Source organism: Bos indicus, chromosome X, assembly GCF_029378745.1.
Source record: "Bos indicus isolate NIAB-ARS_2022 breed Sahiwal x Tharparkar chromosome X, NIAB-ARS_B.indTharparkar_mat_pri_1.0, whole genome shotgun sequence".
Lineage (NCBI taxonomy): Eukaryota > Metazoa > Chordata > Mammalia > Artiodactyla > Bovidae > Bos > Bos indicus.
In genome coordinates this window covers 134,703,371-134,720,181 of record NC_091789.1, presented here as the reverse complement: position 1 = coordinate 134,720,181, position 16,811 = coordinate 134,703,371, and the positions used below count along the sequence as shown (strand labels likewise).

The following is a 16,811-nucleotide window of genomic DNA, read 5'->3' as shown; positions in this document are numbered from 1 at the left end:
TGAGATGAAATTCATGTAAGACAAAATTAACCATCTGAACAATTCAGTGGCATGTATACAAAGCTGTGTAACCACCACTTTCCTCTAGTTCTCAAACTTTTCCATCACTGCAAAGTAAAATCCCTTATTTATTAATCAGTTTCTGCATATTTCCCTCTTCCCTCAGACCCTGACAACTGCCAATCTGTATTCTTTTTCTATGAATTTACCTGTTCTGGACATGTCATGTAAATAGAATCATAGATGATATGACCTTTTCCTCTGGCTTCCTTTACTTAGCATAATGTTTTTGAGGTTCATCCATGTTGTAGCATGCATCAATATTTCATTCCTTTTTAAGGCTGGATAATATTTCATCATGTGTATGTATTACATTTTTTTTGTATCACATTTTTTAGTCCATTCATTTGATGGACATTGGGTTTTTTCCACCTTTTTAGCTATTGTGAATAGTGCTACTATGCACATGAGTGTATGTATACTTATTTGAGTCTGTGTTTTCAGTTCTTTTGGGTATATACCTAGTAATGAAATTTCAGGGTCATTTGGCTATTTTGTGGTTGACTTTTTAAGGAAATGACAAACTGTTTTCCTGGATCACTTTTTAATAATAGCAGCTTTATTGAGATATAATTCACATACTACACAATTCACCAGTTTAAAGTATAAAATTCAGTGACTTTTTTGGTATATTGATACAGCTGTATAAACCATCACCACAATCAATTTTGGAACATTTTCATCCCCCTGCTCCCCAAACCAGTAGCAGTTACTCTCCTACGCTATACCTCCCCAGCCCTAGGCAGTCACAAATCTACCTCTGTCTGTAAATTTGGGCTGTTCTGGACATTTCATATAAACATAATCAGACAATATGGGGTCTTTCATGTCTGACTTCTTTTATTCAGCATAGTGTTTCAAAGTTTATCCATGTCATGTCATGAATCAGAACTTCATTCCTTTGTATTGCTGAATAATATTCCATTGTATGAATATGTAACCTTGTATTCATCCATTCATCAATTAATGGGTATTTAGATTGTTTCTACTTTTTTACTATAGTGAGCAATGCTACTATGAACATTCATATACAAGTTATTATGTAAATACATGTTTTCAGTTCTCTTGGTTATAGACCTTTGAGAAGAATTGCTGGGTCATTTGGTAGCTCAATGTTTAACATTCTGAGAAACGTCTAAACTTGTTTTCCCAAGTGGCTACACCATTTTGTATCCCTGTCAGTAAGGTATGAGTGTTCTTATTTCTCCATATCCTCAGCCACACTTGTTATTGTCTTTCCTTTTGATTATAACCATCCTAGTGGATATGGAGTGGTATCTCATTAGGGTTTTTATTTGCATGCCCCTAATGACTAAAGATGCTGAGCATCTTTTCATGTATTTATTAGCCATTTGTAGATCTTCTTTGGAGAAATGTCTGTTCAGATCATTTGCTAATTTTTAAATTATTTTTTGTAAGACTTTAAAATATATTCTAGTTACAAGTTCCTTATCAAATGTGTGATTTGCAAATAATTTTACCCATTCAGTGGGTTGTCTTCTCATTTTCTTGATAATGTTCTTTGAAGCACAAAAGTTTTAGTTTTGATGAAGTCCAGTTTATTTTTTCTTTGGTTACTTGTGCTTTTGGGTCAAATCCAAGATTATTTGTACTTCTGTTTTCTTCTAAGAATTTTTAAAAAATTATTTATTTATTGGCTATACTGGATCTTCTTCACTGTGTGCTGGCTTTCTCTAGTTGCACTGAACAGGGGCTACTCTCTAGTTGTGGTTTGCGGGCTTCTCGTTGCAGTGGCTTCTCTTGTTGCAGAGCACAGGCTCTACGTGCATGGGCTTCAGTAATTGTGGCTCCAGGGTTCTAGAGCGAGGCTCGGGTAGTTGTGGTGCGCCAGCTGAGTTGCCTTGCAGCGGACAGGTTGAGTTGCCTTGTGGCATGTGGGATCTTCCCGGACCAGGGATCCAACCTATGTCCCCTGCATTGGCAAGTGGATTCTTAACTATTGGATCACTAAGGATGCCCAATAATTTTGTATTTTTAGCCCTTCCATTTAGTTCTTGATCAATTTTGAGTTAATTTTCATATATGGTGTGAGGAAAGAAAGTGAAAGTGAAAGTTAAGTCGCTTAGTTGTGTCCGACTCTTTGCGACCCCGTGGACTGTAGCCCACCAGGCTCCTCCGTCCATGGGGTTCTCCAGTCAAGAATACTGGAGTGGGTTGCCGTTTCCTTCTCCAGGGGATCTTCCTGACCCAGGGATCGAACCCAGGTCTCCCGCACTGCAGGCAGACGCTTTAACCTCTGAGCTGCCAGGGAAGCCCCGGTATGAGGTGGGGATACAAATGTATCCTTTGGATGTGAATAGTTGTCCCAACACTATTTGTTGAAAAGATTATTTTTTCCCCATTGAATGATCTTGGCACTCTTGCCAAAAGTCAGTTGACCATAAATGTCAGGGTTTTATTTCTGGATTCTCAATTCTGTTCCATTGATCTATGTGTCCAATCCTGTGTCCTGCCTGGACCATCCAATATGTCCAGCCAATATCACACCATCTTGATTACTGTAGATTTTGTAGAAAGTTTTGAAATTGGAGGTGTGAATCCTTCGACTTTCTCTTTTTCAAGATTGTTTTGGCTGGGTCCCTTGCATTTCCATATAAATTTTAGAATCAATTTCTTAAAAGAAACCAGCTGGAGTGTTGGTGTGGATTATTTTGAATCTGTAGATCAATTTGGGAAGTATTCTTAAACAGTTAAATCATCTGATTCATGAACACGGGGTATCTTTCCAGTTATTTAGGTCTTTAATTTCTTTCAATGATGTTTTGTAGTATTCAGAGTTTGAGTTTCACTCTTCTTTTGTTAAATTTAACCCAGGTATTTATTCTTTTTGATGCTATTGTAAATGATATTGTTGTCTTTTTTTTTAATTTAAATTTATTTATTTTAATTAGAGGCTAATTACTTTACAATATTGTATTGGTTTTGCCATACATCAACATGAATCCGCCATGGGTGTACATGTGTTTTCTTCATTTTTGGGGTGTTCATTGCAAGTGTGTGGAAAAACAGTTGGTCTTTGAATGCTGATTGATTGTATATCCTGAGACTTTGCTAAGCTCATTTATTAGCTCTAATAGATTTTTAGTGGATTTCTTAGGATTTTCTATTTATAAATCATGTCATCTGCAAATAAAGGTAATTTTGCTTCTTCCTTTCTATTCTTTGCCTTTGATTTCACTTTCTTGCTTGACTGTCCTGGCTGCAATCTCTGTTACTGTTAAATAGAAATTCAAGAGTAGGCTTCCTTGTCTTGTTCTTGATCTTAGGGGGAAAGCATTCAGTCTTTCACCTTTAAGTGTGATATTAGCTGTGACCTTTCTTTTTTTATGGATGCTCTTTATCAGGTTGAGGAAGTTTATTGATTTTTTTTTAATTAAAAAATGATATTTAACTTTGTCTAATGCCTTATCTGCATGTATTGGGAAGATCATGTAGTTTTGTTTTTTATTCTGTGTTATTGAGTATATTAATTGAATTTCAGATATTGAACTAAATTTGTATTCCTGACATAAATCCCACTTGATCATGGTATATAATCTTTTTTATATGTTACTGAATTCAGTTTGCTAGCATTTTGTTTAAGATTTTTGCTTCTATATTCAAGAGATATATTGGTCTCTATTTTCCTTTTCCTTTGATGTCTTTGTCTGAATTTGATATCAGGGTAGTACTAGTCTTACAGAATGAGTTGGAAAGTATTCCATCTCTTCTATAGTTTAAAAGAGTTTGTGAAGAATTAGAATTAATTCTTTAAACGTTTGGTAGAATTTGTCAGTGAAGCCATCTGGGCATGGGCCTTTCTTTGTGGGTAGTTTTTTGATTACTTTTTCTACTCTTTACTTGTTATAATAAAGTATATTGTCATATTTTCTATTTCTTCTTGAGTCATTTTCAGTAGTTTGTGTCCTTGAAGAACTGGTTCATTTCATCTCGTCAGGGAATGTTTAACAGGAGGATTCCTATGTGCTGTTTCTCACAAGTCCTTTGTTTCTTTTTAAGTGGAACAGCACGCTGCTCCCAGGAACTGAGGTCATTATGTGAGGCAGGCTTGAATCTCCTTTAGTAAACATTCTCTTTACGACAAAACTGCTTAGTCTCGATCCCCTTTCTTGAGATATGGATTGTCTCCTGACCTTGTGACCATTATTAATCCCTTGTTCCCTTGGTAACAGTTGCTGTACATTTGGTTTTCTGATCTTTATCATTGTCAAAAGGAACTTCTTGTACCACAGCCTTTATATACTCACAGAGAAATCATTAAAACACCTTTGCTCCATCAGAGCTTGGGGTCCCCGTGTCTTTCTTTCTCTCTCTCTCTTTCTCCCTCCCTTCGGCTCTCTCTTTCACTTTCTTATCATCAACTCTGGACCGCCAGGTCCCGGTCCATTAAAGGACCCCAACAAATGGCGCCCCAGAACAGGGACACTGGTATATGTGGCATTTTGGTCGGAGGGACTCGGGACCTATTGAGGTCGGTAAGTACTAAGACATGGGTCAAACGGCTGGAAAGCCCCATCATTTCTCTACTTTACTTCACCATTTGTTTAAAGCTCAGGGACTTTTGGTTTAGCGCCAATGAATAGAGGCTTGCTTTCAAACAGTGGTTAAATGTAATCCTTGATTCCCTGATAAATGCAGTTTTGATTTAGAAATTTGGCACTGGGTCAAAGAAAATGTTGAATGAGCCGCCAAGCAAGGAAAAAATATTCCAATTGATTTCTAGCCCTCAACGATATTCAACAACAGACAGAACACTTGTTGCATGAATATGAATTAGATGATAAAACTTTACAAAAGGCCCAATTAGAACAACATGAAATATTTCAAAATTTTCTTACTAGCCCTGCCCCGGCTGCTCCAAATGCTCCTCCTCTGCTAACAGGCGCAACTCCAAAAGTCTCTCCTTTGTTAGAACCTAATGAAAGTTATACTAATTTTTTAGCGAGATTAGAAACTGCTATTTCCCATACTGTAATCAGAGAAGAAACCAAGAAACAGCTAGAGAAATTACTTGCTTATGAGAATGCAAATCAGGAATGTCAGAGAGCTATCGCTGCAATTCATGAGACTGGGACTATTACTGATTATTTGAAGGCTTGTCACAATCTAGAATCAGAAACTCAAAAGATGCAAATGCTAGCTGAAACAATGGCTACTACCTTTAAAAAGGGAAATGAAGGATGCTTTACATGTAGAGATAAAAACCATTTAAAAAGGGACTGCCCTAAGAAGGCTAATAAAAAACCTCCAAGAATTCGCCCTCATTGCCATAGAGGAATGCATTGGGCCAAAGACTGTAAGTTTAAATTTGATATTGATGGAAAACCTATTCCAGGGAACTCCAAACAGGGGACCCCCCTGGTCCCCTACAACAAAAACCAGGGGCAAATTCTATCTTTTCCCTCAAACCATCAACATCCGGCAATGCTACCGTTAATATACCAGCCCTAGATGATTTTTTCCTTTACCCTTAAGCAGTCCCTTCTAGAGTACCTACTGGACTTTTTGGACCCCTGCCTCCACAAACCTTCAGTCTTTTATTTGGCTGATCTAGTTTGGCTTCTAAAGGAATTACTGTTCACCCTGGAATAATTGATTCAAATTATAAAGGAGCAATTCAAATTATGATGTCATCTCAGATTCTATGGCAATTCTAAAAAGGGGACAAAATTGCTCAATTACTTCTTTTGCCTTACATTTCTATTCACTCCTCTAATAATGTATGGACAAGCAGATTCAGCAGTACAGATGAAAGACAATCCTTATGGACATCATTGGTATCTGAATATGCCCAACCAAATATAAATATCAAAATTAATAATAAAAGATTTTCTAGTCTCCTCGACACTGGATCTAATATTACTATTATTTCCAAACACTTATGGCCCAAATCCTGGCCTATACAAAAGGTCTCTTGCCAAATTGCAGGAATTTCTCAAATCAAAGTACAAGAAATTTATCAAAATTTTCAAATCTACCCATATGAAAGACCAAAAGGCCAACCTACAACATTAAGACCTTATGTGATAAATGCACCCCTTAATCTAATAAAAAGAAACAAAGGACTTGTGAGAAACAGCACGTAGGAATCCTCCTGTTAAACACTCCCTGACATCATCTGAATTATTTCTTAGCACATACTTGTTCAGAGTCTTCCCTTATTCTTTTTAGTCTTCCATTATCTTTTGTTGAATATATCAATCAATGTTTATTATAAATTCCATAGTAATCTATGGAAACTGATACAATGTGTTTATTTATATTTACCATAAAAAGTTTTTCTCATTCAAAAATATAAGATTGAGAAAGCAACTGGAAATAATAATCATCATTCTGCTACCCAGTTTTTTTTTTATATAGTGTATATTTTTGATCATCCTAAATAGTAATTTTTTTATAGCCTTGCTTTGGCACTGAGACATGATTGTGTAAACATTTCTCAAATTGTTATGCTTTGTAAACATTTTAGCCATTGCTAAATGTCTCATTAGTGAATAGGCCATAATATAATTAATTATTCCTCAATATTTGACATTTAGGTTTGAAGAATTTACATTGAATAATTTCTTCATGTAAAGATTTTTCCTTATTTTGGGTTATTTCCATATTTAGGTGATTTGACATGAAATTTCTGTGTCAAGGGCTATGAAAGTTTTGAAAGATTTCTTGATAGAAAAGAATAGTTATTATTTCCTTATTACTAACTGTATTACAGAGTATTGACAATATTCTGCATATATTTTATTTAGTCCTTGCAGTAAACCTGAGTAAAGTGTTATCATTACTTTTTGTACTGAGGAAGAATCTTGTGCTCAGTGATTAGGTAAGTACTTGTCAAGGTTATCCCCGAGTTGGGATTTGAACCCAGGGAGTTCTGAATACAGTGTTTTTTGCCATCAACCATTACACCCTTTCATGGTGCCTTCCAAAATTGCTGTTCTTGGAAACTAGCTAAATGTATGCATGTAAAGTACCTTTTATTTGCATAGTGCTTTTATAGTTGGACAAAATCTTTCACATATATTTGATCTTCACAACCTGTGAAGGATTGTTCTCAATTTGCAGAAAAGGAAACTGAGGCTTTGAGAGGCAAAGTGATTTGCTTAAGACATAACTAGTAAGTGGCAGAGCCAGGCCTAGAGCTTACCTCTGACTAGTGTGATGGATTTTTTTCCCCACCTTGGTCATTGAGCCCCACCGCAGCATTCTGCCTCCAGAGTATCATGGCATTTTTGAGAAAGAATAGCCTACATATAAAATTGAGGCTATCCCTTTCTTGTGGGCTATCTGCGTTCCATGTAGAGAAGTAGCATTGTTGTTGTGTTATTGTTGTTAGTTTGATTCTTTTGTGATATGCAGTATGGGAGAGAATAGTTGTTGCCAAAACTCTTGGAGGAAGCTTTGATTAATTTCGTTTTCTTCATGAGGAAATGGAGACTTAGATTAAAGAGCTGCCCAAAGTCATGTACTAGTTGATGTCTGAGTCTGAATTGGAACCAGCTCTGACAGATACCAAAGTTCATGCTCCTTTTGATATGCTGCCCTGACATGTAAAACTTGAATTTATCCAAAAAAACAGAAATTAAACATTGTAGTTTCCTTCTCCTGAATTTCACTTTACACTTAAAGTTTTATATTGATGGGTTTTGAATGAATAATCTATTACCTTTTATTTTTTCCTGTAGAGCACTTTGAAAACACTATATTTTCTTTTATTTCTTCCCTTGAGACCACTTAGAAATGCATTTATTCATTTAAGTGCTAGGTCTCCTACAAAGGCTATCTAGCATTTTTGGCTTTGAAGTTTGATGCTTTTAAGCTATGACAATGGAAATTTTCTCTAATGGATATTGTTCTCTTAAAAAATATTTGTCCTCTATTTTTGCCTAAAAATGTAAAAATACTAAATAGCAATCTGTTAGAAAAATAAAATTCAACATAGCAAATTTAAAGATCTTATTGGCTTTATTGAATGATTCATGAATCAGGCAGCATTCCATCTAGAAAACAGAAAAGAACTTCAAAAAGCTGCAGAAAAGGAGAGATTTTTAAAGTCAGAAAGGGAGTGGGACAAGGAAATCATAAATGAAAAGAATTATTTCAGGCAAGGTCAGCTTCCTTTGGGGAAAAACAGGGGTCTATCAGGTTGATTACCTCACTAGTGCTGGCCAGAAAATTCTAGACAGGTTAAGATTACATTCCTAGGAGAGGCTGAAAATGCAATTAGGTTAGGTACTAAGTTTCTGTTTGCTGACATGGAGCTTAGTACAAGTGACTCCATTTGGGGCCTGTTGCCTCTTTTTTTTTTTTTTTTAACCAATTCCCCTGTTTTCATCAGACTCTCAGCCTGAAAGATATGAAACAAAACAAAACATTAGTACCACTCCCAGCTAATCTCTGAGTTCTTACAATTTTTGTTGATCTTTTGTGTGCTATTCACAGGTCAATGTTATTTGCTTAATCTCTGTGATATGCACAGGCCATGACTTCACGTTCACAATTTTTAAGTCTGTCATTTTCTTTATTCCTTTTCTGATGTTCCAGTGCTAGAGAGTTCATTTGCTTAGTGATGAATGGCTGCAATCATTCTTTTAAAGCTTTTTAGAGGATACAGTGTTCCAGGGAGACTACTGTGATTATGATAAGCAGGATAATTCCCAGTGTTTGCGGTATACTTCAAAACCATGGTGCCCAAGACACAAACCAATCAAAATCAAATAAGTCAAGGAAAGACCCTTGAAGGATTTACGTTTTTAAGTGACTTGTTCCGTGATCTTATGTAGCTGAATTTCAACTTTGCCAGAAATGTTAATCTAGGTGCAGCAGATGGTGTTGGCCACAGCAGACACTTCCCTTACAAAGCTGAAAGATAATCAAGAACTGTCCATCAACGGGAATTTGCCATATGACTCAGGGAACTCAAACCGGGCCTCTGTAACAACCTAGAGGGGTGGGATGGGGAGGAAAGTGGGAGGGAGGTTCAAGAGGGAGGGGACATATGTATACCTATGGCTGATTCATGTTGATGTTTGGCAGAAACCAACACAATTCTGTAAAGCAATTATCCTTCAATTAAAAAAATTTTTTTAATTAAAAAAAAACACATAATCAAGGGCTATCCAATTACCAAGAGCAACTTTGGCCATAGAGTCTCAGGATTTTCACTGGGCAGCTTTTCCTTTAGCAACAAATTCTGCAGTAAGATAAAGAGTTTAGGAGAGATTCCTGATCATAGCCTATTTACATTTATTTCTGACCAGGGAAGTAGGGACCAGCCAAAGAAAGCAAATCCTAAATCATGAAAGCCTCCTGGTAGGTTCTTTATAACTTGACAATGCAAATTCAGGGGAGTTGACCAATGAGGTGTCTCTGTGGACAGTTAGGGGAACAGTTAGGTCACCTAAGAGATATTGCCCAGTTATGCACAGTCATCTAGGTATTCATAGACCCAAGGAGAATGTTAATCACCATGGACAAAGATAAATCCTGTCAGGGCACAAACTACTTCCAATAAGGTAGTACTGTAAAGAGACAGCTCAGGTTTTTTGATGATGACAAATTTAGCAGTGAAAGGTTATCCCTCCCCTTGGCAATGGGCTGGGAGATACTGGGGATGGTGTTACCTTTCCAGGCCAATCCTAGAGTGAAGGAAAGAAAGAGAAGAAGAAAGGGTTTCATGTTTAAAGTATGAAGTCTGCTTTTTTAAAACTTTTTTGGCTGCCCTTTGAGGCATGTGGGATCTTTGTTTCCCCGACCAGAGATTGAACCTGTGCCCCCTGCAGTGGAAGAACAGAGTCTTAACCGCTGGATCACCAGGGAAGTCCCTAAGTATGAAGTCGTGATCCAACATCTTGGGAGAAAGCAGTCCATATTAATATCAGCTATTTGTCTTTTTGTCAGTCTGATTTGGAAGTCGCTAGCATTTGTGTAGGACAGATAACCAGGTGAAGCCTTCTTGGGCTGTGAAATGTGTCCCCAAGGTTCAAGTTCCTAAAGTTTGGCTGTCATCTGGGTAGTGAAGCATATCTGGGATAGTCCCTTCCAAGGAGATTCAAGGGCAGTCTTTGTTCTTAGTGATTCCAAGTCAAAAGGGTAGCAGAAAATTGGAAACATTAGTTTGATGAGTTATAGCCAGATATTTGAGGAAACTATAAGAATATAGGATCCGGTCTAATTTATAGGTATTTAACAAAATCTCAAAGACAATGAATTGGATATAATATCTACAAAGGTGCAAGCATCTTTCTTTCTAGAATTACCCCCATTTTTTAAAATCAAAGATAAAAATAAAATCAAAGATAATCACAGTAAAATTAATTTATTTGCGTTATACTTGGCCTGATTATTTACATAGGTGCAGCAAGAATAGTAATTGACCCTATGGGTTCTTTTTAAGCCTGCTTTGCTGGAACCTTGTAAGTAAGGTACCAGGTCGACTTTTCCGAGGGACTTTATTGGTTCCATAAAGTCAACCTTAGTTCTTTAAAGCAGTCTGGTCATATCTGAGTCTATGTACATCTCTCTCAAATATGACATTCCAGTTAAAGCTTTTGTAACCAGTGCTTCTGATTGTGTCCTGTTACAAGGATAATAGATTCTCATTCAGCTTATGTAAATAACTATTTTGCCATAAAAAGAATGCTCAAGAGTCTCCAAATTTTGGAGGAGTCAGGTAGGGAGAAAAAGTTAATGTTTACAAAATTGTATTTTACCAAATTGTTTTAAGTCATAGATAGCTTAAGAGAAAAAGTTTCCTCAAATCTAGAAAAGCAAAACATTAAAGAACCAGCAGTGCTTCAAGCAAGAAGGAATAAAAATTATAATCACCCTTTTCAATTCATTCAGTTCTAGGTTATTTATTCTTGTTCTGCTTTAATCCATTTCCCCCCATTAGTTCTAGAAATTCTTACCCAATTCAGTATTTTTAAAATTTTTATTTATTTTAAATTAGTTTAAATTAGTTGGAAGATATTTACAATATTGTGATGGTTTCTGCCATACATCAACATGAATCAGCCATAGGTATACATGTGTCCCCCCCATCCTGAACCCCCCTCCCACTGCCCTCCCCACTCTATCCCTCTAGGTTGTCCCAGAGCACTGGCTTTGAGTACCCTGCTTCGTACATTGAACTCACACTGGTTGTCTGTTTTACATGTGGTAATGTATATGTTTCAGTGCTATTCTCTCAAATCATCCCGCCCTCTCCTTCTTCCATGAAGTCCAAAAGTCTGTTCTTTACATCTGTGTTTCCTTTGCTGCCCTGCATGTAGGATTGTCAGTATCATTTTTCTAAATTTCATATATATGGATTAATATATAGTATTTGTCTGTCTTTTTCTGACTTACTTCACTCTGTATAACAGGCTTTAGGTTCATCCACCTCATTAGAACTGACTCAGATGCTCCTTTTTATAGCTGAGTAGTACTCCACTGTATATATGTACCATAACTTCCTTATCCATTCATCTGCCAATGGATATCTAGGTTGCTTTCATATCCTAGCTATTGTAAATAGTGCTGCAGTGAACAGTGAGGTACATGTGTCTCTTTCAATTCTGGTTTTCTTGGGATGCATGCCCAGCAGTGGGATTGCTGGATCATATAGCGGGTCTATGCCAAGTTTTTTAAGGAATCTGCCCACTGTTCTTCATAGTGGCTGTACTAGTTTGCATTCCCACCAGCAGTATAAGAGAGTTTCCTTTTCTCCACACCCTCTCTAGCATTTATTGTTTGTAGACGTTTTGATGATGGCCATTCTGACTACTGTGAGATGACCAATTCAATATTATGATCTTAAAGTTATCAGAAACTTGTGTTTGCCAAATTCTTTCCATGAATCTCCTTGAAGATGGGTCACTTCTGCAGCAACATTTTTGCAGAAGCATCTGAGTAAAATAATAAGTGTAAATGACAGGAGACTTTAAAAAATGCCCATTGTTATAATGAGCATTTATTCTCTAATGAGAATTTATTATAATGGAATTGACAAGGAAATGTGGTTATTTCTGTGACACTCAACATTGTCAAATGATAACTGGAATTATGATGATAATATTATTCCAGGACATTTCATTCAGACTTTAGGAATTGCATATGGTTTCTAAAACATTTATAACTTACACAAGTACAACATAAAGGCTTAGTATTACTTCTTATTTGATGATTCTTGCTATGTAACTTAACCCATCAAATAAGTCTGATTAGTTTAACATCTTCATTTTTTTGAGGAGAGGAAACAAATCTCTTGAGATATTCTAGAGGCCCTCTGGAAAATACCAAAGTTAGTTCGAGGTTAAAAAAAACTTCATTCAGAACTTTATTTTGGGGAAGCTTGTCAGAATTATCAAAAAAGTTTTAAAACACTTGTCAAATAGGATCATAGATCACTGAGAAATGATAACTTAGTTATCCATTTAATCGTAGTGACAAAGACTTTGCAGAGAAACACAGAAAGTTATTTTTTAAACACCTTAGGTCTTTAAAAAATTTTTTTAATTTTGTATGGGATATAGCTAATTAACAATGTTGTGATATTTTCAGGTGAACAGCAAAGGGACTCAGCCACACATATACATGTATCCATCCATTCTCCCCCAAACTTCCCTCCCATCCAGGCTGCCACATAACACTGAGCAGAGTTCCATGTGCTATACAGTAGGCCCTTGTTGGTTAACCATTTTAAATACAGCAGTAAACACCTTAGATCTTTTAATGGAGAAGATTCAGCTTTCTTTAGTAATCAAAGACCTGATAAAGACAACATGGCAAATTATTTTCACAAAACACAGAATCTTTGTTGTCTAGGCAGATTACTTTAAAATGTAAGGAAAAGCTTTTTTCAGTGTCTTACTAAGAGAAAACAGGGATTCCCTGGTGGCTCAGAGGGTAAAGAGTCTGCTTGCAATGCAGGAGACCTGAGTTCGATCCCTGGATCAGGCAGATCCCCTGGAAAAGAAAATGGCAACCCACCCCAGTATTCTTGCCTGGAAAATCCCATGGACAGAGGAGGAGCCTGGTGGGGTACAGTCCATAGGGTTGCAAAGAGTCAGACACTACTGAGCAACTTCACTTTCACTTTCAAGAGAAGACAAAGAATCCAATAAAACCTGTCCTTTTAACAAAGAGAAAACCAAATTAAAAACCCATCAACTTTTTAAAAAATTAAATAAATTGATTTTAATCTTAGTCATTTTGACCACACATAAAATTGTTTTGTGAGATTTGGGAGTGGGGGCACAAATTTTTACAAAAACTTTTTTTTTAACATTCAAATCTTGCCCTATTTTTTTCCTTTCTCCTGAAATAGCCTCAATTTAGGATAAAATTGCTTCCCTTTCCCTCAACAACATGTGTTTCCTTTCCTAATACCCTCTTTTGCTAAAAGCATGCATCTTACTTTCTTTATATACAGAGATAATTTCCCTCATTTTTAGTAGCTTTCATTACATATATTAGAATTCTTAACCCTTAAAAACTTTAATTTTTAGTGAAAATAAGTAACCAATTATGAACTCTCTTTTAGCATTCTATGGTTTGGGAAATTTCTAAATACTTTTTATAATTTTTTATACTTTTTATAATTAAATTTTCTCTCAGTAAATTTTTCAGTGTGGCAGAAGCTATGTTTACTAGGAAACCCAAATATCTTTAGTTTCCCTCTAAAAGGAAGCCAAAAGTAGTAAACCTATGTTCAGTAATCAATATTTCATTATTTTACCTTATTTGGAAATGATCTGAATATTCAGTGACTATCCATCATTTAATTTAACTTAGCAAAACTTTAAGATTTCAAGTTACCAAAAAGATATGGAGAAAGCATTAAGGAAAGTTCACCTAAAAACTTTTATCCCATTTGCATCCATTCAGTTTACTTATTTCATTTAATTTATATAAGTGCTTCATTTCTTTGAGCCAGTTAAATAGAGCTCTCTTACATAGTAATTTTGGCAGTACCCTCTGAAGGTAGAAAATACTGTACATCTATAATACACACATAAACACACATAAATAGACAGTTGCTAGCAGGGACCTAATAGCTTCTGTTTTAAAATTACTGCCATGAATTGGGTACAGTAATTCACTAGTTGTAAAATAAATTGAATCTAAATTGTTTTTCTGGTAGGTAGAGCAAGCTAAGGTTATCTGCTCAGGTGGGTAAAGCATTTTTCCTAATATTTTTTGGGGAAGACAGAAGATTTTTTTATTTGACTGTTTTCCCTTTCCTTTGCCATAAGGAAATGGTCAAATGAAAAAGTTTGTAGAACATTTATATCTCAAAGGTACAGAAAAAGAATGCAAGTTCCACTAAGGGGTACTTTGGTTTCCTAAGGCCAGATTTTTTTTTTTACAAAACTTACAAGCTTTTTGAGATAAATAGGGGAGGTTTAGTCAGTTCAGTCAGTTCAGTTGCTCAGTCATGTCCGACTCTTTGCGACCCCATGAACTGCAGCATACCAGGCCTCCCTGTCCATCACCAACTCCTGGAGTTTACCCAAACTCATGTCCATTGAGTTGGTGATGCCATCCAACCATCTCATCCTCTGTCATCCCTTTCTCCTCCTGCCCTCAATCTTTCCCAGCATCAGGGTCTTTTCAGATGAGTCAGCTCTTCACATCAGGTGGCCAAAGTATTGGAGTTTCAGCTTCAACATCAGTCCTTCCAGTGAACACTCAGGACTGATCTCCTTTAGGATGGACTGGTTGGATCTCCTTGCAGTCCAAGGGACTCTCAAGAGTCTTCTCCAACACCACAGTTCAAAAGCATCAATTCTTTGGTGCTCAGCTTTCTTTATGGGGACTTGTAAAAGGAATGGGTGGACTGTGAACTGCCTCTGGAGTTGTATTCTCAGTTTTACAAAGATTTATAGATAAGGATAGTTGCTTTCATGTCCTCAGGGAATTGGGTTGCAACTTAAAATGACATCATAGGCTGATCCTCCCATTCAGCTACATTATTCTTAATTTGCTTTCTTCTGTGTGTGTGTACACACACAGCCCCTCACATACCCCTCTGTATATCAGGGACAAGATTTCTAACCTAGATGGAAATTAAAAGATTTCTATGTTCTGGACTTGGAGCTGTTTGCCTTTGAAAGGTTTTGGTAAATCCTTTCACAGAGGCTTTAGAAGGTTTTTCTTTCCCTCTGGGTACATAGTTCATTTTGGTTTAGTGGAGGAAACCTAAAAAAATATTCTTATCAGACTCTGAATATCAGCTTTCACTTTCTGGCCAACATCAGACCATAGTGCTACTTTTAAAAAATCCTTTTAAATATCTTGTCAGTTTTCACTTGGGACAAACAGTAAGCATTTCCCAATTTTCAGTTGACACAGGCAGTAAATGTTGACAACCCCTTGGACTTAAGAGGCATCCCCATAGAAGGTACAAAAATTTTTTTTAAATTTTTTTCTCTTTTTGGGTACTATAAGCAGTGATTTGGGAGAGCTGACTCTGGGAAGAATTCTCACCTTTAGCTGGCTTCTGACAGTTCTCCCAGGGTCCCATCTGCAGACTCCGAGGGGGATTTAATGTAGAGGGTATAGCTCTAATATCTGCCAGACGCCAAGATTTTTCACTAATTTAGTTTCCCTTGGCTGTTTAAGGGAATAACATAGCAGTTTCCCCATAAAGTCCCTCAGAGTCTCATCAACTCTGAGAGGGATCCACATGAGAGCCCTCCTTCAAGGGTAGATATGGGGGTGTAAGTCCAGTAACTTGGCCGACTTTCAAGGTCTTGTAGTCTCTTTAGAGTGGAAAGATGGTTTAGACTGAGGATTACTAGAAGGAGTACTCAGCTAGAGGAGGAAAGGTGGCGGGTAGTACAAGTTGCGTCTGTCTTGCAGTCTTTTGTTTTAGGTATCTCTTGTGTCTAATTTTTTGTTGGCCTTTTTCAGTGAATTTTTCAATGAAGCTATTCTGGAGTTATGAAGCTTTTTGGAATTCTACATACCAATTAAAATAGATGTCCCACTCTGTTTGTTTAATTTAGGAACCCTGCTTTCAAGTACACTTCTTAAATGATCTTATCTAATTGGAATGTTCCTCTTAATGGCCGTTGTAATTTCCCTGAGGGCTGGTAACAGTTTAGTAGGATCCTCAGCTGCAAATGAAGTTCAACCCACATTTCTGTCCAGCCATATCTCGCTGTACATGGGGTACAACCCACATTTCTTTCAGCCGTATTTTTGGGCCCCTAACCTGATGGCTCTCAAGCTAAGTTCCCAGGATCCAAAACAATGATCTTGTCTAATTCCAGATTGTTTTTGATAACAACAAAACAACAAAAATGTTTTGTCGTTTTTCGTAGATATTTAAAATTTCGTGAACTATAGTTTTTAGACATAAACATGTGTCAGAAAGTGGCACACTTAACTCCTTGAATTTAAGGACCCTAGATGATGTTATTATTTATTTATATTTAGTTAAATCTTTGGATCTCTCACTTCCACTGTATAATCATAAGGGATTTGATTTAGGTCATACCTGAATGGTCTAGTGGTTTTCCCTACTTCCTTCAATTTAAGTCTGAATTTGGCAATAAGGAGTTCATGGTCTGAGCCACAGTCAGCTCCTGGTCTTGTTTTTGCTGACTGTATAGAGCTTCTCCATCTTTGGCTGCAAAGAATATAATCAATCTGATTTCGGTGTTGACCATCTGGTGATGTCCATGTAGAGAGTCTTCTCTTGTGTTATTCGAAGAGGGTGTTTGCTATGACCAGTGCATTTT

At 36.6% G+C, this 16,811-nt stretch overlaps 1 protein-coding gene across 6 annotated transcripts in view; it reads left to right on the top strand.

Annotated features, from left to right (window-relative positions):
- PPEF1 (protein phosphatase with EF-hand domain 1) overlaps positions 1-16,811 on the top strand; it is a 158,733-nt gene that overhangs the window by 41,549 nt on the left and 100,373 nt on the right. Inside the window, exon 1 of one of the 6 annotated variants that reach the window (XM_070785215.1) lies at positions 3,936-4,556. The exons of the other annotated variants lie outside the window; for them this stretch is intronic. Coding sequence (XP_070641316.1) covers positions 4,514-4,556 — 43 coding nt within the window. The 5' untranslated portion in view covers positions 3,936-4,513. Of the gene's footprint in view, positions 1-3,935; positions 4,557-16,811 lie in introns of those variants that run through there. 6 annotated transcript variants of the gene reach the window in all.